The sequence below is a fragment of the Myotis nattereri genome (assembly GCF_964212035.1).
Source record: "Myotis nattereri genome assembly, chromosome: 8".
NCBI lineage: Eukaryota > Metazoa > Chordata > Mammalia > Chiroptera > Vespertilionidae > Myotis > Myotis nattereri.
The window spans coordinates 45,454,596-45,478,328 of NC_138083.1; the positions used below are offsets into that span (position 1 = coordinate 45,454,596).

The following is a 23,733-nucleotide window of genomic DNA, read 5'->3' on the forward strand; positions in this document are numbered from 1 at the left end:
TCAGTGAACAAATAGGCAGAAATCCTGCACTGTGTAGCTTTTGATCTAGAGACAGGGACTCTTCTCACAACCTTCCCAGACTTCTCATTTGCTCACACAAAAAGCCAGTCTTTACAATAACCTAAAGGGCTCTGTGGGATCTGCTGCTCACCCCAGCCTTACCTTTCTGACCTCATTACAGGTCACTGCCCGTACCTTAACCTTTCTATTGCTGTTTGTCATATAGTTTCCTTTTTCTTACTGACATTTTTATTGCAATTACATTATCCTATATAATAAAGAGGTGATATGCAAATTAACCCTCACACCCTCACAATTTGGCTGCCTATGACCAGGTCGGCAGGAGGTTAGTGAGGGACGACCAAATGACTGAACAGCAGGCTGCGTGGGGCAACCAGGCCGGCAAGGGGACCACGAGGGATGACCAGGCCGGCGGGGCGGGGGGAGCAGTTGGGGGTGACCAGGCCAGCAGGGGGCGGGCAGTAAGGGGTGACCAGGAAGGCAGGCAAGCGGTTAGGAGCCAGCAGTCCAGGATTGTGAGAGGGATGTCTGACTTCCAGTTTAGGCCCAATTCCTGGGATCGGGCCTAAACCAGCAGTCGGACATCCCCCAAGGGGTCCCAGATTGGAGAGTGTGCAGGCTGGGCTAAGGGACCCCCTGCTGCATGAATTTCGTGCACTGGGCCTCTAGTTTTTTCTAATTAAACACACATATACAAACACACAGGATATTACACTTTCAATGTACCACCTCCTGGTTGTCAATACATTGACATAGTTCTTTCATATCTTCTATTTTTCTTATATGGAAATAAACATTAGAGATAAACTCCAGCTCTCCTATCTTCCCATTCCTGTTTCCATTTCCCTTCCTGCCTATCTAGAGGCAATCATTATCATTAATTTGATATACAACCAACATGGTTTATAGTTTTATGCCCATATAACTATCTATAATAATAAATGCATAATATGCTAACTAAACCAGACGTCCTTCTGGACGACCTTCCAGACAAAGCTGGGGTTGTGAGGGAAGCCAGGTCCCAGGTGTCTGCCAGCGACTAGAGGGAAGCCCGGGTCTCTGGTGCCAGAGGGAAGCTGGTGCCAGCAGCCGGGGGAAGGAAGGCCTACTCTTGCATGAATTTCGTGCATCAGGCCTCTAGTTCATACATAACATGTGGAGTTTTTTGTGCTTGTGTTAAAATGTTTTCATATGGCATTATACTGTATAACTGTATACTTGCTTTATTATCAGTCAGATCAATCGATGAATCTAGCTTACTCATTTTAACTGCAGCTCTCTCTCTCCTGACTTCAGACTATATACATCCCAGAGAAGGCCTTCGATAAGCTTAACTTAGGTCACTCTGTGGGTTAAGCAGATGGGATACTCTGATTGCTCAAGCCTGGAATACATGCCTATGCCTATAGCTAGAGGGTCATCTTACTTTATTTGCAGCTCTCACCATAATCACATGCGTTTGAAGGATTGTTACAAGAAAAAAGAAGTGGAGAAAGCATTTGGGGCAAATAAAAAACACATATTTCCACTCGTTTCAAACTAGAGCTTTGACATGAAATCTTCTGGGACCCCTTCCTGACTCCTTAGGTCATGCTCCTGGCAGCCATTATCATGCACCATATCAAACTGCCCCTCTCCTCATGGGGTGTACTCATTCGGAGCAGAGACTGTGTCTATCTTGAACTGCTGTACCTCAGGAAATAGAAGGTGTGGCACAACATTGCATGCTTAACACATATTTTTGAATGAATGAGATTTCACCAGTTGTAACTTTCAACCTCGCTTCCTGTGAACAGGTTCCTGCCAGGAAACCCTGTGTGACTGTGGCATGAGTATACCTGTGTTTAAGGCCCATTAAATTCTGGCTCTTTTTACATCTTTTGGTTTATTTGGATGATTTGGCTCTGTTTGGGATTTTCGTATTTAATAGTGAAAATTCAAGGGAAGATAAAATTGTTACAATGCAAACTCTAACTTCCGTTGTAAAATCTTTTGAGTTGGACCCTGCCAGGCCCATTAAACCCTATTATCCCCTTAGCTTTCATGTGTGCACAGTAATTTCTTTCTAACCTCAAACATGTCATCAGCTGAATATGTTTTATGCAAATTTAATTCTCAGTACCTTCTTAGCATTGGTAGAATTTGGATTAAATGTATGTAAGATTCGAACCATTCTGTTTGGAAGTAGTTGTGCTAATAATAGCAATCACCATTTATTGAACGCTTTTTCTGTGCCAGGCATGTGGATACAGGTGTCATCTTTATGTCCATTGTGCAGATGAGAACACTGGAGCTTGGAGAGCCCCGTAATCTGCTCAAGTCCTGTCCACTCCTAAGTGGAAGCTGGGATGTGGTCCACACACTGACTAGAGTCACACTCCTCAGACCATGCTCTCTGCCTTCTCTAATTGAGAAACAGAAATCCTGGGTTTGGTAATAGAAAAAGGACCTCAGATTTGATCACATATAAAGCTTTGGTGAAGATAAAGAGCTTGAGGGAGGATCAACCAGATCTTTGAGCATTATTCCCATGGCTTCTCTCAGGAGAGAAGGCACCAAGGTGTGTGTACAAGGGGCTGAAGCCACACACTGTGGCCTGAGCTGGCACCACATTACCTGGAATATTGAGAGAGCATTTGAGAAATACAGGTTGCCCAATGCTTTACTGTCTCCAGTGTGCCATTTGGTCTTTAGCCCTGGGATTCTGGCCATGGGAGGTGTCATCTAACCAGGAAGGCTTGGAGTATGTGGATAAACATTTAGACAAAATACATTTTACTTCGAATACCTAAATGAAGCAAAGCACTGTGAATTTTTAAGCATCTCCCTGAAACTGTGGGAGAGGCAATCAAGAAGTTTATAGCAGGCAAGCAATGGAATCTGATTATATGCTGCCATTATTATTAAAGACTAGTGGCCTGGTGCACAGATTTGTGCACATTGAAAGGAAATCGGGAGCCCGCACCCAGGGAGTTTCCATGTTCCCTGAGCCACTGGGAAGTCGCATGGGGAGTATGTCCTCCCTGCAGCTTCCTGAAAAAATATTTCCAAACATCCCTTCTGCGGCTAGGGTTGCTCCTTGCCAGCCGGGAGGTCTCCAATGAACACCTTGGGGCATGCTGAATGCTTTCCACTGCTCAGAGCCGGATAAGAGATGCTCGGAGGTGAATAATACAAAGTTGGGGATCTTAGAGGGAGGCGGTGCTATGTCTCCCACATCCACACCCTTCAGATCCATCTCTCTGACTTTTACACCGATTGTCAGTCGCCACCTTGTGGCCATTTTTATGTTGCTGCCTTCCTCTGTAGCTCTGGGGCAATAGGTAAGGGATGAGATTTTATCTCTATGCCCCAGGCAGAGTTCCAGGAGCATGGCAGTGATATCAGGCTCATTCTGGTTACTCTGAGTGTCCGTGCTTCATTCGTTCCCTGGAGATTGTACCTGTAGGCTTATAGGGTATGTGCCTCGCAGCAAGTTCTGGCTGAACTGTGGGCATCCCTGGGGTGAGTACCGCGGGGGGCGGGTGTATCCATCCACAAGAGCTCCCATCGGCAGGAGCCACCAGGGATATGAGGGGAACAAGGGAGCCCGGATGTAGGCCAGGCCCGGGAAGGGTGCGATGGCAGCTGCGGGTGGTAGGAAGGAAGGAGGGAGAGACAGATCGAGGTCCTAGGTAAGGCGTGTTCTTAATATTTCAGTTCCACATGGCCCTGTTGCCTGAGGGGAAGTTCCAGGGAGCCAGCATCAGTATCAAGGTTGTCCCAGTCACACACACATTCCATGCTGTATTTGTTCACAGTAGATTGTACCAGCAGAGTATAGGGGGTGATTTTTCCACACAACTCCTGGCCCAAGTGTGGGGCTGCCTGAACCAAACAACCAGTCAGTCCAGCAACTGCTGCTGCCCCTCCACCCACCGGAGCTGACAGCGCTCTGCAGGGATCCAGGAGCAGGTATTTGGTGCCAGGTTGAAGACCTTTCCAGGAGATGGGGCTGGGGCTGGGTGGTAGATGGAAGTTGCAAAGGGCTCACCCACGGACATGCCTGGGTGTTGGTCATTGGGCTGGATGTCGCCAGGCCAGCACTTACTCTTGAGATGGGGGCCGGCCCAGGGAGTACATTTGTGAAGCCCCTCTGTGGGTTTTTCCCAAGCCTGAATCCGGAGACCCAGAGGGCAATAGGTAAGGGATGTTGTGCAGCTGCAGGGTCTGAAGGGAACGTGGGGCGACCAGGGGCCAGTGAAGGCTGATCCGTGGTCATTCCGGCTACACCCCCACCACCCAGGCATTAGGACTGCAGTCTGTTTGCTGGGGATTGCGCCTGCCAGAGGCGGGAGAGGCTCATGCACCGGCTTCTGGCTTGAGTGGCTCTCCCGCTGTGGGAGTGGACTGACTACCAGGCGGCAGCTCCTGCATTGAGTGTCTACCCCCTGGTGGTCAGTGTGCGATTGGTCGTTCGGTTGTTCTGGCATTATGCTGGCTTTTTATATATATATAGAAGATATGTATAAGACCACTAATGGTACTTTTCTTTATTTACACTGTTTTAAATCAAAATATACAAGGACTTTCATAGGTTCAGTCTAGATCTTCATATCTATCTCCCAACCTGTTATTTACTCTAAAGTCTTATATTATTTAGCTCTGAATTCTCTCACAATGGATGTTTTAGGTTACTGTAAGTTCCTTCCAGCCAGGGACACTGTTTTCTGCTTTTATAGTATACTAGGGGCCCAGTGCATGAAATTCATGCACAGGTAGGGTCCCTAGGCCTGGCCGGTGATCAGGGCCGATCTGCGGGGCACCTGGTGGGGTGATGGGGGGGGGGGGAGCCCCTGCAGGCACCTGTCCTGGCTGGCCTGGCACTGCCTGCTCGCCAGCCCCATTTATATTTGAACTAATAGTGCTACTTGCATCGTATGTCTGGGTTCCCAAATGGACTTACCTTATCTCTATGCATAGAAAGCAGTTATCTGATAAATGGATGGAGTTATAATGGAATTGTGTTTCTGTCCCTTCTAGGTTGCATCACAGCGTATTAGCTCAGTGGACCTCTCCTGTTGTAGCCTGGAGCACCTGCCTGCCAACCTCTTTTACAGCCAAGACCTCACTCATCTCAACTTAAAACAAAACTTTCTAAGGCAAAATCCCAGTCCACCCACTGCCAGGGGCCTCAGTGAACTGCAAAGGTGAACATGCAGAAATGGGTCATTCAAAAGGGGAGGGGTGTCAGCTTCTGGTTGTTTCTTGAATATTCTGACTTAAAAAGCTATGGTGTTTAACTTTCAGAGGGCAGGGTAATAGGACTTTATTAGTAAAGACATTATCAATTCTTATTCTGAAATTAGTTTCAAGGTTCTTGCCTTTGAAATGAATGCTTTATGATATTCACTAACAGGATAGATTTGTATCAGAACATTTCTCTTTAAATCACTTTTATTTCTTAACCCATATACAAATGGGTCAGTGAAAAGTTAATGCTGTTTGGTACTTTACTGCTGAACTACAGGGGTTTGATCAGATTGAATTATTTCTTTTGAAATTCACGAAAGGTCAGGGTTTTTCCATGAGAAGATATTTCCTTAGGAATTTAAGAACTAAGGTTTAAATCCATTAATACCATCTAGGTCATCCTAGGTGTAGTGTGTAGATGTCAAGAGTCAGTGTTAAATGAATAGGGTCTGGTCCTTTGTTACTAGAGAAAAGGCACTTTATTTGTATGTATTTAAAATAGATTTAAGAATTTACCATATTCATTTCCTTTTCCTTTTTTGGAGTAATGACCAGTCTTGATTCTGTAGTAAATGAAGTCTTTGATACATATATATTTGTTGTAAATACATGAGACTATAATTGCAGAAGGATGTAACTTAAATAGTGAATGGTTCACTTGTTCTTAAATGACCGATAGTGCTCAGAGATTAAACTATGATAATTAGTCATTGTGATTATGTGTTTATGATTTTTAATTCCAGGAAGAATCCTATATAATAAAGAGGTAATATGGAAATTAACTCTCATGCCCTCACAAGATGGCTGCCTATGACCAGGCCAGCAGCGGGGTTAGTGAGGGATGACCAAACGACTGAACAAGCAGGCTGCATGGGGTGACCAGGCTGGCAGGGGGTTTAGTGAGGGATGACCAAATGACTGAATAGCAGGCTGAGTGGGCGACCAGGCCAGCAGGGGAGGCAGTTGGGGGCGACCAGACGCGGGGGGGGGGGGGCAGTTAAAGGCGACCAGGCTGGCAGAGGGGGCAGTAAGAGGTGACCAGGTCGACGTGGGGTGAGGGGGCAGTTACAAACGACCAGGCCGGCAGAGGGGTGCAGTTGGGGGTGACCACACTTGTGGCAGGGCATTTGGGGGTGATTAAGCTGGCAGGGGGGTCAGTGAGGAGTGACTAGACCAATGGGGGGGTAGTTGGGGACAACCAGGCTGGCGGGGGCGGGGGGGGCAGTTGGAGGCAATCAGGCCAGCACTCAGAGGCAGTGAGGGGCGATCAGGCAGGCAGGCCGGTGAGCGATTAGGAGCCAGCGGTCCAGGATTGTGAGAGGGATGTCCCCCTACGTGTCCTGGATTGGAGAGGGTGCAGGCTGGGCTAAGGGGACCCCCTCCCCCCGTGCATGAATTTCATGCACCAGGCCTCTAGTAATTCAATAAATGCTTATTACAAAGTTTGGGCAGATATGTAGGAAAAGGGAAGAGTATTTTAATGGTCATTTTTTATAATTGTGAATATTCTTTTAATACTATCCCAAAACTTGACAAGCAATCATTTCTTAAATGTTAGTTCCAATGTACAATCTAAGACCCTATTAGTGAACTTTTAAAATTGTTTTACATTAGGCTCTATTGGTTTTTCTCGCACTTTGAATAAGTCTTTGCCCATGCATCATTTACTGCATTATGTATTGGTCATTTGAAAAATACTGGTTCGTTAGGTAATACAGATATTCCAAATGTTAACACATTTCATTTTGCAGTTTTAAGAAATCACAGTTGTTAATATTACCACACATCTCATCAGAAAAATATTTGTGTTGGAATGTTGTCAAGCTCACGGTGGAAACAAGTTTTCCAAAATTTTAATTTTCAATTGAAAGTGTAAAGCTGTCCCTTGGCAGCAAATACTGTCAGTTATTTTTCCTGAATTGACCTTTTCCCTTCATTGTAGAGGAAGTGTCTGCCAGATACCCAAGTCTAAATAATGAGTTTGTCAGTTATTCTTTCAAGTAAAAGTGGTATTCCATAAACATAGTGGCTTGTTTGGCTCACAGCTTGAATAATCGTACAAGTGTTCTCCTTGAGATGACCTTCATGCTCTAGTATACAGAAGTATGTACTTCCCATGTTATCACCCAGAAAATAAAGTTATCGACTCACAGGTTGAGATGTAATACAAATAACTTCCTTGCATCAAGGACAATTTTAAGTAACACTGGCATTAGAAATTTTTAAAAATCTTTTTGCTGTGATCACCTGCTAGAGAAGAAGTCAATGACAGCTGGGACAGTTTGGCGCTACATTGAATTAATTACACAGGCAGTCAGAACTGCAGTAAGAATATTATGTTCCAGCACTTCCTTATTCTTCCTTGGAGCAGAAAGGTATGATGAAAGGAAAGCACAGCAAAATCCTGAACGTAGGTTTTCGTATGCCCTATGCATTGATTATAATATTTACTGACACTACTATAATAAAGTTACTATGATTGTTTTGCCAAAGGGTCACATTATGATTTGGTCTGCTTTGAGTTTGGAAATTATTTTGAAATATTTTTGTGTGTTTTACAGCAGTATATATAGGTTTTTGCACTTCATTACAGAACATCAAGAACTTTGTCTCATACTATTGAATCCTGGTGTCTCAGAATAGAGAACGGTGTTAGAATTCATGCAAACCAGTGCTCTTATTTTAGGCATGAGGTAGATGGAGATTTTAAATGCCAAATTCAGGTTAGTGGTCATCTTATGGGAGGCAGATTGGTGATGGGATTAGGGAATGGTTTGAAGAGAGTTTCAGCTATGTCCATAATGTTTCTTTCTTTAAAAAAATTAGTGGTAAATATGACAGACATTAACGGCAAATATGACAAAATATTAATATTTGAAAAAGCTGAAAAGTTGGTACTTGGATGATCATTCCTATTTTCTGTATTTTTCTATTTGTATATTTCATAATTACCAAAAATTTTAACCTAAACAAAAGGCAAATCAGAATGCTTCTGTATTCTTGGGGAGGAGGGAAAGGATATGATGCTCCCAAGGAGCCAGCATTTGTGGACTAATTAAGTAAATACCTAGAGGGTAGAAGATATTTGTGCCATCGCCTTGCCTGTTCTTTCAGTCTCCTGATTGTCTCCCATTATCTTTGATTCTCCACCTATAAATATCTTTCTAACCCCTCCCCCCAAGTAAATAAATATCTTTCAAACCCATCCCCCTGTCTCCTGTGCTCCCCACCCCTCAGCAAGCCCCTGTCCACCAGCTATCAGAGGAAGCACTTCCCTGCTCTCACCTAGAGTTCTGCAGGAGCCTGGAGACTGGTTATCTTGCTGTCATTTTCCCACTGCAGTTCATTCTCTCTACTTTTCTTACCTACTGTTCTGAATTTTTAAAAATTTAAACATTTTCCTCATCAAACTAATAGCCTATACAGATTAAAAAAATTTTTTTTAACAAGCAATAAGACCCATAGTAAGAATAGGTGCATAGAACTCCAGCCTATCCTTTCGCCTAAGTCCTGCTCCCCAGGCAACCACCTTTGAGTCTTTTTGCTCTTTTCCTCCATCTTCTGAAATATTATGTATATACTGCTCTTTAAAATTTTTTCATTATTGGACATTACATGCTGACATATTACAATGGAAGGTGAGACTTCAACTCTCTTACATATGTCTCACCCCCCCCCTGCCCCCCATGCAGAAACTGCTGCTTCCCCATGCTGTGTATAGGTATTAATTTTTAGTTGACTTGGCATTGGAGGGTTGACATTCTTTTGAACATGGAACCATGATTCACAGCTAAGGCACTTAAATGCAGTGATTCCATTTCCTTTGTTGTGTGCTGCTCCTCCTTTTCACTGGTGTGCTTTCCTTTTCCTCCAGTGTCCTGAGCTTTCTGGCAGCATTATGCCCCTCTCCTTCGCACCTCTTCAGGGACAGGCTTCCCTCTGCGAGCTGGAGCTAGTCAGTCCTTGCATAGCTGTTGTCCTGGGAATACCTTTGCCATTTTCCTGGGAATTCCCTGCTGTCTCTCCTTTGTGGGATCCCTAGTTTTCCTATGTCTTATGATTTTTTTCTTGGTTTACTCCCTCTTTTTAATGGAATGTCTTCTAGGATCTTCCTGAGAAAGGGGATGTGGGGGCAAATTTATTAGACACTGTATAACTGAAAATGGTTTTTCTTTCACCCTTGATTGATGATTTGGCTGACTTCTAGAGAGGAAAACATGTTTCCTCAGAATGTTGAAGCCAGTAAGCCATTGTTTTCTAGCTTCTACAGTTCCTGTTAAAAAGTGTTGTAAGTGATCCATCTTTTGTTCTCTTTTTTAAAATTAACAACCCCCAAAGGATTTTAGGATCTTCTTTTCATGACACTCCTTATTTCAGCCTCTATGATGAACACTTGATCTGAAAAATTATGTCCTTCAGTTCTGGAACTTTCTCATTATGTTTTTTGGTGATTTTCTCCCCCTTGGTTTTCTCCTTTCTTCCTTTGAATTCCTTTTAGTTACGTAGGACCTCGTTGTTTGTCCTCTAATTCTCTAATTTTCCTATCTCTGTCTTAATGCCTTTTCTACTTCTTGACAGGTTTTTTCTATTTTGTTTTAACCTATCTGAATTTCTGCTGTCTTTGTTTTCTAAGAGATCATTCTTGTTTTAATTTGTTTGCATTTTAATAGCATTCTATTATTTTTTCCATGGGTGCATTTTTTTCTCTTTCTGAGGACAGTTTATTTACTTATTTACTTCCTTCTTGCACTATCTTGACTCTTTTTTCCCTGTTTGTATAGGTGCCTGACTTTTTTGTTAGAAATTTGAGTGAACTGCTTGGTGATCATTAGCTCTCTGTTCCTATTTAATGGTGAGTCACAGAAAAGTGAATCTGGTGCCTTGGACAGTGGGCGGGGCTTCTCCACCATACAGCTTCATTATGAGGGCTGTCAGGGCAAGCCTGTGATTTCATTGGGAAACTTCCAAAGACAGTGTCTGTGGATCTTTTCCCTAGGGCATGCCAGTTTTACTGGAGAGGAATCCTTTGGTCTTTTCTGGGCAGTCAGTGCATGCCAAGATTCGGGAAGCTGAACAGGAAAGAGAACTGGAATCTCAAGACTTAGCATGTGGATTTTTATTTGATCTCCTTGTTTGCAGAGCAGTGTTTTCTATGATCCTAATATCTTTGAGCCCAGAACTCTCTGGTTCACTTTCTTCTGGGGAATAAACTGTTTCCTTCTGGAATTGGGGAAAGAATATGGGGTCTGACACCTCCTTATGTAACCTTTTGAATTTTTTTTTTTGTAGAAGTATAACAGAAAAACATAGAAAAGGCACAAATATGAGTGTATAATTTGGGTTTACAAAAAGAATAGATCAATTTTACCAGTACCTATATTGACAGAATATTACTGCAAAGGTTTCTGTTGCTTGTTTTTTTGCTTTTTTTTATATCAAGAAAAATGATCTTGAATATAATAATGTTACATACAATAAACATTAATATGGGGGGGGGGGATATGCTGAGGGAACTTGGTAGGTGGGGGCTGAGCAACTGGTGCAGCTGCTGTAGCACTGCCCTTTGGAAATCCGATGCTTTAAACCAGTTTCTTTTCCACCACATGCTTCTCTAAGATTTTTGGCCCCCACCTGCATTATCCAAGAAAGGTTTCTTGCTATGTTTCAGAGTAATAAGTGTGCAAATGTATGTGACTATGCACAGACATACACACATACGTTTAATGCTAGGGACTTAAATTTTAAAAACTCATATTTATACTCCAAAGAACATTCCTGTAGTTTTATATTCATGCAGTTAGTATGCAGTTTTGAGAATATGCCATTTATCTAATTTCTTATTTTTATTTGTATGTTTAAAGAATTAGTGCTAATCCAGTGTACGTTTCACAGGGAACAGGTTAGAGAGTTTCCAAAGGATAATTTATTTTCATGTTTTACCTAAGTCTCAAGGAATGAATATTTAGATTACAATGTTAGGGCAAATGCCCAGGGAGAAACTTTTTAGGTACAGTACATTTCTAACAGGCAGGCATTCTGAGACTTTTTCTCTTAACTACATAGCCCCTTAATTTTGCTTCCTATGGCAAATTCTCACTTTAAACGAATGAGCTATTTTCACAGAACATTTAAACTGGTATTTGCAGCAGCATTCTAAATCTGGAAAGATGGCATGCTGATGTACACACACAGGTCAGCGGTTTCAGAGGGAAAACGCTGTTCTTGGAGCCACCACTGTTTGTTTTTCCTTTATTGGCATTGGAACTCTTCAAGTTAGTTTTCAAAATAGAGTAGAGGCAGAATCAGTAATTTTTGGTAGTTTTAATGGGTTCTTTCCTGATTATGTCACTAATAATTATAATGCATTATTTATCTCTCTTTTATTAGTATTTATATATTAACTATATCTCCATTTAGATGACCCAGCTGGTATTAGTACAAAGATTATTATTTGCAATTGAGAATTATTTTTAGTGAAAGTTTCTTTGTAAAGTCAATGAAGACAGAAACTTTTTGCTGGCTTAAGGGTCCTGTCCATGTCTTATCTTTATTGTTTTTAATACTGTATCAGAGCAGTGTGAACTAATTCATACTAAATTATATTGGTGTTCAGACGTTTTGCTGTGCTGACAAATCTAGCTCTTTCACATTGATCGTTCATTAAAGTGTCAGGAGAAGTAACATTGTATCGCAGGTCCTAGAGTTTGTAAGTCTTCCTAGATCAGAGACCTCTTCCCGCACAATGTGTGCAAACAGCAGTGCAGAGAGCAAACTCAGAAGCGATGTTTGATCGTAATAATTTGTATATCTGCATTCCTGGCAGCTTCATCCATGGTATTTGTCAAGTTTGCCACTTAAGTTGAACTTAAATGTCTTCATTTTAGGTAATTTTAATTTACTCATCACTTCTTCCTACCACTTTTAGAGATAAGCCTATGTTTTAATAAGTATTTGATAGATAATAATTAAAATACACACACTTAAATTGCTTCTATGTGTTGGGAATTATAAAATCATTACTATCAGAAATTGGTTATGTTTTAGTTGTGTTTGATGGCTGGTGGTTGTTTATCATTTTCATCCATTAATATAGGAGGTGGATCTGCCTCCCAGCTCTTGCTCTTTGTAAGTGAATTGATAAGAGAAACAAAGCTAGGTCAGCTAGAGGTCCCAGCAAGTTCTAGGAATTGAGTTTATTTTTTTTAATAGGAGGATTACTAACTTTAGGTAGAAGTTGATATTTCAAGTTACTTAGTCATGTGTGTCTGTATGGCTATAGAATTATTAGTGTGTGTCTACCATATGTGATTCTTCAATAGGCACACACACAAAAAGGAAGATGTACCACCATCAGCGTTAAAACATTCTCGTTTAGATACTGAATTTTGTTATTATTTGTTACTATTGTGCCTTATAGTTTCACAATATTTTATGCAATAGTCAGGGTTTTTTTTTTCAGTCTTTTATTTATTTATTTAAAATTAAATCTTTATTGTTCAGATTATTACAGTTGTTCCTCTTATTTCCCCCATAGATCCCCTCTACCCGGTTCCCACCCCACCCTCTGCCCTTACCACCCCCCCCCCCACTGTCCTCATCCATAAGTGTACGATTTTTGTCCATTCTCTTCCCGCACCCCAACACCCCTTTCCCCCTGAGAATAGTCAGTCCACTCCCTTTCTATGCCCCTGATTCTATTATATTCACCAGTTTATTCTGTTCATCAGATTATTTATTCACTTGATTTTTAGATTCACTTGTTGATAGATGTGTATTTGTTGTTCATAATTTGTATCTTTACCTTTTTCTTCTTCTTCCTCTTTTTAAAGGATACCTTTCAGCATTTCATATAATACTGGTTTGGTGGTGATGAATTCCTTTAGCTTTTCCTTATCTGTGAAGCTCTTTATCTGACCTTCAATTCTGAATGATAGCTTTGTTGGGTAAAGTAATCTTGGTTGTAGGTTCTTGGTATTCATCACTTTGAATATTTCTTGCCACTCCCTTCTGGCCTGCATAGTTTCTGTTGAGAAATCAGCTGACAGTCATATGGGTACTCCCTTGTAGGTAACTGACTGTCTTTCTCTTGCTGCTTTTAAGATTCTCTCTTTGTCTTTTGCTCTTGGCATTTTAATTATGATTTGTCTTGGTGTGGTCCTCTTTGGATTCCTTTTGTTAGGGGTTCTCTGCACTTCCTGGACTTGTAAGTCTGTTTCTTTCACCAGGTAGGGGAAGTTTTCTGTCACTATTTCTTCAAATAGGTTTTTAATATCTTGCTCTCTCTCTTCTTCTGGCACCCCTATAATTTGGATGTTGGTATGCTTGAAGTTGTCCCAGAGGCTCCTTACACAATCTTCATATTTTTGGATTCTTTTTTCTTTTTGTTTTTCTGGTTGGGTGTTTTTTGCTTCTTCGTAATTCAAATCTTTGACTTGATTCCTGTGGCCCTCTAGTCTGCTGTTGGAACTCTGTATAATATTCTTTATTTCAGTCAGTGTATGCTTAATTTCTAGTTGGTCCTTTTCCATATCCTCAAGGGTCTCACTAGATTTCTTGAGGGTCTCACTAAATTTATCAGCAGTTTCTAGAAAATTCTTGAAAAACCTTATAAGTGTGGTTTGAACTCTATATCCAGTAGTTTGCTTTCATCCATTTCTGTCATTTGTGACCTATTTCTTTGTCTCCGCATTTTGACTGCTTCCCTGTGTTGGTAGAGTGGCTTTGTGTGCTAGGTGTCCTATAGGGTCCAGTGGCTCAGCCTCCCCAATTACCTGAGGTGGACACTCTTGGTGCACCCCTTTGTGGGCTTTGTGCACAGTCTTGTTGTAGTTAAGCCTTGATTGTTGTAGGTATCGCTGGGAGGAATTGACCTCCAGGCCAATTGGCTGTGAGAATCAGCTGTGTCTATGGTAGGAGGAGATCTTCTGTGCTGGAGACACCCTTATGGGGCAAGACTTGCTTCAGTGGGTGGGGCTTTGGTGCTCACTGAGCCTTCCCCCTGAGTGTGTCCCTTATGGATCTGAGGAGTTGTAATCTGGATAGTCCACTCTGACCACTGGGTACACTGGCTCTTGGATCTCTAAGGAGGTGCTAATTTAGCCTCTGCCTGAGGCTACCCAGCAGGAACTATGGAGAGATCTGCAGATTCCTCTTCTTTGTTTGGGGTTTGGAGGTGCCCAGATGAGGCCCAACTGTGAAGCAATGCAAGCTGCTGTGGGGCCTTGGGCCTTCTTTGGGATGTTCTGGGTCTCTCTGACCCAGCTGCAGTTTGTTAGGTAATTTTCAGATTGCAAAGGGCCAGGCCTTTCATATGCAAAAGCCTCTGCACACAACTTGGGTGGGGTGGGGTCTCAGGGAATCAACAGGGCGGAGCAAGCAGCTATGGTTGATCCTCAGCCCTGACCTAAGAGGCCCCAGGTCTCAGTGTCCCGGTAATAGCTTCAAGCACCTCTGAGAGAAAGCCGCCCTCAAGTTCTGACCGATGCCAGACAGTCCAGCTTCTCCCCATATGAGTTTGGGTCCCCAGAGACTCACCTGGAACTGGTGTTCAGAGCAGTCGGGAGCTTAAGACTCCCTCCCGATTGAAAAAGACAACCATGTCCTCAGTTGCCAGCCCTTTCCACGTGCGCCTCCGTATCTCTGCACTTTACTTCTGCACCTCCTCTGAGTCTCAGTGTGCTTTTCTCTTTCCTTCTAGTTGTAGAATTTCCCCTCAGCCAGCCTTCCTGTGGTTCTGGATGATGTCCGTTTTGTCTTTTAGTTGTATTTTTGAAGTGGTTGCGAGGCAGCAATTTCCGGTGTTTACCTATGGTGCCATCTTGGGTCCTCTCTGCTTGTCAGTTTTAATAAGGACATAATGCCTAGGAATAGCACTGTTGCCTCAATTTTTAAATATTTGAGGTTACATTTATGTTTGCCTGGGTGACTTACAGTGTAGATACCATAAAGAAAGAGTTTACTTCAGCCTGTCCCCTTTTTTTTCTTCACTGTCTTCTGTATTTATTATTGTCTGCTTTGCCTGGCTTTGAATTCCTAGAGGGCAGAAGTCAGTTTTTCCTCAGAGGAAGGACCTGTGGCCAGGTCTTGGCAAATGAACATATGTGTATGAATGGTGGTGGGAATTGCGTTTTCCAGCTCTGTGTTACATACACCCCACTTCTTTGCAAAAAGTATTAGTAGCAACTTCTTTGCAAAAAGTATTAGTTGCAAAAAGTATTAGTAGAAGTGAGACTGGTAATTTATCACTTTTTATATTTCTCTTTGGATGAAGGTGAGATGAGAAGGCAGCCTGCATAGTGAGATGATGCAGAAAACATTACAGAGGAACAGATTCAAGTTGGAAATGGAGATGGTAGCTTTAGAAAAAAATCTGTGGGTATGTTCACCGTTCTCTAAACATATCTCAGGTTCAACCTGCAAGGAGGACGATGCTCCTGACTTCATATGTGTAAAACCCAGGCTGCACCTGTTGAATCCTCCCCACCCTTCAGAGCATATTTGTAATGATTTTTGTTTCTTGAAGCTTTTGTTTATTTCAGTTCCATGTGACCTATTTATTTCCTGAATTGTTAGCTTTCTTCATAATCAATGTACTTTATATATGGCCCCTTAATAAATATTCGTTGAATTGAATTGCTAGTTTTCCCACCACTAATGATAATCAGAAGAATATGACCCATTCAGAAGAGAGCATCCAAAAATGCTTTGAACAGTGGGACCATTTCATGTATTTAGTGCTTGAGATTACTATTTTAAGGGGACAGTAGACATTCAGAATGATTGTTGATCAATTGCATTATATTTTATGGCTCCCAGAGATCAGTTTCAAGGAATTTAGGAGTAAGTGCATGATATTGTGCCTTATAGGCTCTGGTATAAAGTGAGTATAGTATCACCTAACATAAGATAAAGATTACCTTTGGGTCAAGGAGAGAGTTAATTAAAGACTTGGAGGAAAGCAGTGACTTGAGCTCTAATTAGATGTGAAATTTGTTTTAGCTGAAAAGAATAAGGTAGATGGGGAGGGGTGTGGAGAAAGGAGTGAGATTGAGTTGGATGTCCAAGTATGTGGGTGTAGTAGAATGAAGGTTTTGAAGAAATGAGCACTGAGAACCTCACAATTATGCCTGGAATTTATTAAGTACCTTCCTTTCTTCTTAGAAAGCGTGATTTTCTACATTTTTAGTCCCCATGGAGTGGAAAACCTGACCTTATTTCCTACTCTGTTCTTTCGGGGATCTGGCATGTGGAGTTACTCTTGTAATTACTTATCCTCACCAAGAGTTCACATTCCCAGGTTTTTATAGAAAGAGATTGTAATTTTTGTTTTTGTCATTAATTTCTGAAAACTCACTTTAAATGGAGATCGAGCTGCTGCATTAGCATAGGGAAGCAGGACTAGCATGCTGAAATGTTTTTGCAGCTCATTTGCCAGACTTGAAGCTGCAGTACTTAGAACAAAACAAAGTCAGCTTCTTTGCAGATGATCTGCCATGTAAAAAACATTACAAGCAAACAGGAGGTGCCAACTGCTGAAGCACAAGCACAAGCCCCGATGTATTAAAGAAGAAACACTTAATCCAAGTGCTGCTAGGGGTAGAGAGATCCCTGGGAAGGAATTTCACCGCTGAGGGGTTGGAGGGGGGCTTGCCACATGTTTAAGGAATGTCATGGACTGTATGGAATGCCCTTCTTTCAGTTAACCCCTCCCCCCACTGTAAGTTCCTTTCTTATACAGCTTTGCTTTTAGATGGAATTTTGATCCTCTTGGGAAGCTTTCCATTTCACACAATTTCCATTTTCCTTCCCTGAGCCTTTGATCAAAGGAAAGCCTTTAGTTGGTGCTTGAGGCGCTGAGATAGTGTAGCCTTGGGTTCTCTCCTCGGTGGCTCCTAACCTCATTTCTGGCAATAATAGCCTGTTTTCTTCCTCTCTCTACAGTGCATTTAGAAGGGAGAGTTCAGAGAGAGACAAAAGATTTATTTATCAGGCAGACTGTACTAAATTACAGTTTGCACTATTGGCTTTTGGGGATTCTTTAAGATGTTCTTTAACATTTTTTCTCCCCTTAAATAAAATGTGGGGCGGGATCTTCAGAAGCCTTGGCTTAATTCCAGTGAGGTTATTGTATTCTGGCCAATTCCATTCTTCTGTTTGTTTTAATTGAGCTCTGTCTGGACCCTCTCAGCTCTAACTTGACTGCAAGAGTTTAACGTTAAACATGGTATTCGCATGATAACCAACTTTTCCCTCCATGTGGGTCTTAGGGGAGAGTGATAAGCATGCAGTCAGAGGGCCAGCAGATGCTTATTGTGCAGTTGTTGCTGGGGGAGTGTCACCATCGCTTGGAACTTAGGAGCATGGTTAACATCATTACTCATGACTTCTGAAATAACTCTTTGGTTGCCAGAGTGAGAACACTGATGGAAAGCAGTAATGCTCCTCTTTCTCCCTTTCTCCTCTTTCTCATCACAGCTCCTTCTGCACCCCCATGTGTAACTTCTGAAAATTAAAGACCCACGAGTTTCTGTTTTCCCTAAGAACGCCGGTAATTTTGATGTCACTCACCATGCTCTCCATAGTAATAGAGTTCTGAATGGGAGGAGTCACATGCCTGTGGTCATTTCCCATGGGTGGTTAGGGTTTCGATGCTCCAACTGGCAGGATATTTGACTGACCTCTCGAAAGCAGGGCACACCCATCCCTCCCTAGTGATGTTTTTGGGACAGATAATTAACGAGAGAGACTTAGGGAAAGTCTGAGTTTCCAAATAGTTCTTACATTTTTCTGTCAGAATGCACTCTTTACCTACAGAGAGAGAGGATGTGTGTGTGTGTGTGTGATGTGTGTGTGTGTTTGTGTGTGTGTGTGAATGTGTGTGTGGGCTGTGTGTGTGTGTGTTTGTGTATGTGTGTGATGTGTGTGTGTGTGTGTGTGTGTGATGTGTGTGTGGGCTGTGTGTGTGTGATGTGTGTGATGTGTGTGTGGGCTCTGTGTGTGGGAAGTTCAGCCAGGGAAGAGGAGATGTTATTTGATTTATGTGATATACAAATCCATGCATCGTAGGAAAGATTATGTCACTCTGCTACTCAAAAATTTTCACAGGTAAATTGCAGTGTCTTCCTCTAGAATTCAAGGTGCTCTGTGATTAGTTTCTAAGTGTCCTTGACAACTACAGAGTTCTTTGCGTAACAAAATAGTTTGCTTACTGTTTCCCAAATACATCCTGGAGTTTTTGCCCTCCAAATCAGTGTATCTGACAGTATGATTCATGAGATGCTTGCATGCTAATTACCTGGGGGGTTTAGGAAACAGGAACCTGGTTTTCATTCTAGACCTGCTGAATCAGAACCTCTGGTGAGGGGGTCTGAAGATCTGCATTTTTAACAGTGCATGCTTAAATTTGAGAAAGTCACACCACCCTGTTCTCTTTGAATGCTCTCTCTTCCAGTCTCCATCTGCCTGTTGAACTCTGTTCAGATCCCTTAGATAAAAGTGAGTGTTCTCTTCTGGAAACAGTCATGATTTTTCCCCCCAGTAAGTTTCATCTTCTGCTTTATGTTATGGCATCTTTGCTCCCAAACTGCTTCAAGTTCTTGGAGGGTAAAAACCATGCCCAGTCCATGTTTGCATGCTTCACACACCTTTGTGCACAATAAGAACTCAGAAAATGTTTGGTGAATGAATGGTTCAGTCCTAGGTTCAGACTTCTGTATACCTAGTAAAGTTTTGGGTATTAGACTTTTTTTTTCTGTTTAATCACCAGATATGCCTGGGCTATTTCCGATATGAGCTTAAGCTATCATAGCTAAGCACATTTTCATGACATGATTTTTATCCATGGCTTTAGCTTATACTCACTTTCTCCTTTGATAATCTAATATCCGTGATAGAGATGTCCGGTTTTCATTTTTATATATCCCTGTATGACTCAGCTGGGATTTTATCCAAGTATACTATGTGGATCTTCTTTACTTTGAAAAGAGGAGTGGAAATAGTGATCTGTTGCCTTTTATAGGAGTTTTCTTTTTACATTTTTGTTATTTGTGCTACTAGTGTGGTGGTTAATACGAAACACCCTTTGAACAGTATTGCAACTAAATTGGCCAGCTGTAGCACATCTGTTGATGAGAAAATGAAAAAATATAGTCATGGATAAATTGGTAAAGAATCCATTTCATAAGAGAGATGTTTAACTGTAACATGATAACATATTTCTTGTCTTTTTTATCATTAGTATATTGCCAGTTTATCAGAGTCAGAAAATGACAGATTTATGCTGCTATGACATTGTTTTCATTAATTAGATGGTGCAGAGTTACTCTGCATCTAGTGACTGCTATTTCCACAAGATTGCTATCTCATGATTTGGAGTGACTTTCTGTATAGAATGTACTTGATTCATGGGAACCTGCGCCTGCACGGCCCCTCCCCTTTCCTGCATTGACTGTTATGTATATAGGATTCGGTTAGCCTAGGGTCTGGTACAAAGTAGGGAACCAATAAGTGTCTCCTGTTGGAATTATTTTAAAAGGGGGATTAAAATAAAATTTCCTCTCTTTAGGGAATGCTTTAATTCGCCTTTACAGCAATATGTCCACTATAATTATTGCCAACACTGAGTGTTCTTGATTTTCTTGATTATTATTTCAGAAAAATTATGTCTATCAGTTGTAGCTTTGGTATACTTATTCTGTTTTTTAACATCTGCAGCAATTAAGAAAATTTTGCTCAAATCTTTTTGTGGTTGTAAATCTTCATTTTTATCCAAGTAAAATATGAATGTTTATTTTTGTTTCCTTAGTCCTAAGGGAAGGTTTTATGCTTATTTTGCTTTATGGAAAGTCATTTATGATGGCTAGGCTTAAGATGAGATGGTTTCTGTTTGTTTTGGCTTGAGTGTTGAGAAGCTGGTCATGTGCCCCATTAGCATTTGTGCGATTGAACCTCCCAGAAGACCCTGGCAGGTGCTCACTGGAAAGGAGGCTGGTGGATTGCAAAGTGAAATCATTGCTGCACAAATGGAGATGCTGAATTGTTTGGAACAGAATGGCAGACATAAGTTCATGTGCATTCATTTCAGACATTGTAAAGGGACATCAGGAAAAAATGCTGCACCAAGAAACGGAGATGTCGGCGATAGAGTTCAATCCCAGGGCAGTGGGGGTGTGGAGAGCAGTGTGAGAGCTGAACGGAGTTGAGTCATGCCTTCTGAGGCGTAGGTGTTCCCAGCAACTCTGAAGCAGACCCAGCAATTAAGATGTTTCTCATGCCACCGCAGCCACAGACAGGTCCAAGGGCAATATAGGGCAAAAGGCATTCTTTCCTTCATTCTGCATCCATGAGAGAGCCTTTTAAGTCTTGCACAGATTGTTTTGTTTTCTTGCGTAACTGTGATAGCACATACAAGTTGCTCGATCTTATACCTGAATTGGAACAAAACTATTGAAACATGGCTGTGGGACTACGTTCACGAGCCAGTGAAGTTCCACACTGAAGGAATCAGGATTTAAGGAGTGCGTGGAAGATAAATCAAGCACATTACTGACTGATGTCTCTCTCATTCATTGACTTCAATAGGCTTCTTGAGAGTAAGTGCATTCAATACACATTTTTCAATGTACTTTTTTGCCCGTCCCAACAGTTGTCTTTCTAAAGATAAAAAACGTTGCTCTGTCAAACTAATCATTTCATTTCAAGCATTTTAGTGTCTCAAAACCACAAGGTGGGCTTGCTCCTAGGAAGAACAAAAACACAGGCACTTGATTTTATACATTCTCTTGGAAAAAAAGGAAAGAGAAACAAAAAGTAAATGTAACTTCTTTTTACCCAGATATTTCTATTTTATTTGACCAACACCAAGCTTTTTCTTTTCCTTCTCTCTTCCGCTAGGGTGTGACATTTATTTAAATTGAATGGATTTTGAAAAGGATGCTTTATTTAATAAATGGTATTGCATAATTAGTTACCAGCAAAAAAATTTAGATCTCTACCTAACATTCTATGTAAAAATAAATGTCAGGTAAAATAAAGATCTAAATGTAAAAAACAAAATACATTAATATTAGAAGGAAATATACGAGGACATTTGTACCACTTTGAGGTGGAATAAGAGGAGCTTCTCAAGCAAGGTGAAAAACAGAGTCCATAAAGAAAAAGATTGCCAAATTTGAGCAAATAAAAATTCATGTGTGGTAAAAATGACCATTAATCCTGGGAAAAAGGAAATGGTAAGCTGAGAGTGTCAGGTGACACGTGCGCCATAGGACCCTGAGTGTGGCACACGGCATTCAGGGAATTCTGCATACAGGTAAATACAAGACAAGCAGCCCAGCAGAAAAATGGGCAAAGTGTATGAAGGTGGGTTTCAAAGAAGATGAACTTCACTGAGAAATATAAATTGAGATGACCAAGACCTGCCAGCTTTTGGCCTTCACATGAGCAATGCTAGAAAGGATGTTAACATGAAATGTTAGTGAAGGTAGTAGAATGGAAAGAAACTCTTCTACATTTCTGTAACTTTTTGGTAATCTTGTAGCACACATTAAAATTTAAATTGCACATGCTCTTGGACCTATCAGTTATACTGTTAGAAATGTAGGTTCACAATCCCTTATCCAAAACGCAGGAGGCCATTTGTGTTTCAGAATTCAGAGATTTACAGGTTATTGAAGCTATTACTTTGGTGCCTACACTGCATGTTTTATATAACACCTCCAGAAGGGTTTGGGATGGCACTCCATAAGCAAACATGTTCATATTTCTAAAGAGGGAAAATGAGTATTTGCATCAGTCCCAGTCAGTTTCTGCCACCACATGAATCAATGAAAAATCTTTGAATTTCCAGAGCTCGTTGGATTTCAAAATTATGGATAAGGCATTGGGCACCCATAAATATTACAAAGTGAAATCATTGCTGTACAAATAGAGATGCTGAGTTCTTTCTAATAGCATAAAACTGGAGAGCTCCTAATGTCAGTCTGTGGAAGGATGAAATGCATTGTGAACATTGGTGCTCTGTGTATCCTGCAGCTGTCAGAGTGAGTTAGATTTTTATGTCCTGACTCAGAAGAACTGTTTGAATTAGATGAGAAAACAAGTTCCGGAAGAAAGGTTTGTGGCATAATCCCACTAAAAAAATTAGGGAGGGAGGTTATCTCCTATTTATTCATGTTTGTATTTTCTTAGGAGGAAAAGCTTGGGAATGATGTACACCTCACTCTTGTCACTGGTTCTCTCAGGAGCTTGGGATTTGGAAGGAAGCTGGAGAGACTGTTAATGTTTTCTCCCCCCCACCCCCCCATAGCTCCCCTCCACCCAGTTCCCACCCCACCCTCTGCCCTTACCCCCCCCCCCCCCCACACTGTCCTCATCCCTAGGTGCACAATTTTTGTCCAATCTCTTCCCGCATCTCCCACACCCCTTTCCCCACAAAGAATAGTGAGTCCATTCCCTTTCTATGTCCCTGATTCTATTTTAATCACCAGTTCATTCTGTTCATCAGATTATTTATTCACTTGATTCTTAGATTCACTTGTTGATAGGTGCATATTTGTTGTTCATAATTTGTATCTTTACCTTTTTCTTCTTCCTCTTCTTAAAGGATACCTTTCAGCATTTCATATAATACTGGTTTGGTGGTGATGAACTCCTTTAGCTTTTCCTTATCTGTGAAGCTCTTTATCTGACCTTCAATTCTTAACGATAGTTTTGCTGGATAAAGTAGTCTTGGTTGTAGGTTCTTGGCATTCATCACTTTGAATATTTCTTGCCACTCCCTTCTGGCCTGCATAGTTTCTGTTGAGAAATCAGCTGACAGTCATATGGGTACTCCCTTGTAGGTAACTGATTTTCTTTCTCTTGCTGCTTTTAGGATTCTCTCTTTGTCTTTTGCTCTTGGCATTTTAATTATGATGTGTCTTGGTGTGGTCCTCTTTGACTTCCTTTTGTTTGGGGTTCTCTGCGCTTCCTGGACTTGTAAGTCTATTTCTTTCACCAGGTAGGGGAAGTTTTCTGTCACTATTTCTTCAAATAGGTTTTCAATATCTTGCTCTCTCTCTTCTTCTGGCACCCTCATATTTCTGATGTTGGTATGCTTGAAGCTGTCCCAGAGGCTCCTTACACTATCTTAGTATTTTCGGATTCTTTTTTCATTTTGCTTTTCCAGTTGGGTGTTTTTTGTTTCTTCGCATTTCAAATCTTTGACTTGATTCTTGTGCTCCTCTGGTCTGCTGTTGGGAGTCTGTATAATATTCTTTATTTCAGTCAGTGTATGCTTAATTTCTAGTTGGTCCTTTATCACAACATCGAGGGTCTCATTAGATTTCTTGAGGATCTCACTACATTTATCGGCGGCTTCTAGACAGTTCTTGAGAGACCTTAAAAGTGTGGTTCTGAACTCAATATCCTCCACTGACAGTTTTGTCCTGTTTCTTTGTCTCTGCATTTTTTATGCTTTCTTGGTGCACCCCCTAGTGGTCT

General features: G+C 41.4%; 1 protein-coding gene across 1 annotated transcript in view; it reads left to right on the plus strand.

Moving 5' to 3' along the window:
* Nucleotides 1–23,733, plus strand: part of PHLPP1 (PH domain and leucine rich repeat protein phosphatase 1) — a gene marked incomplete at its 5' end in the record, with an annotated part of 204,807 nt that overhangs the window by 122,091 nt on the left and 58,983 nt on the right. Inside the window, one exon of the mRNA XM_081096661.1 lies at nucleotides 5,044–5,210. Within this exon, the coding sequence (XP_080952787.1) occupies nucleotides 5,044–5,210 (167 nt within the window). The remainder of the gene's footprint in view (nucleotides 1–5,043; nucleotides 5,211–23,733) is intronic.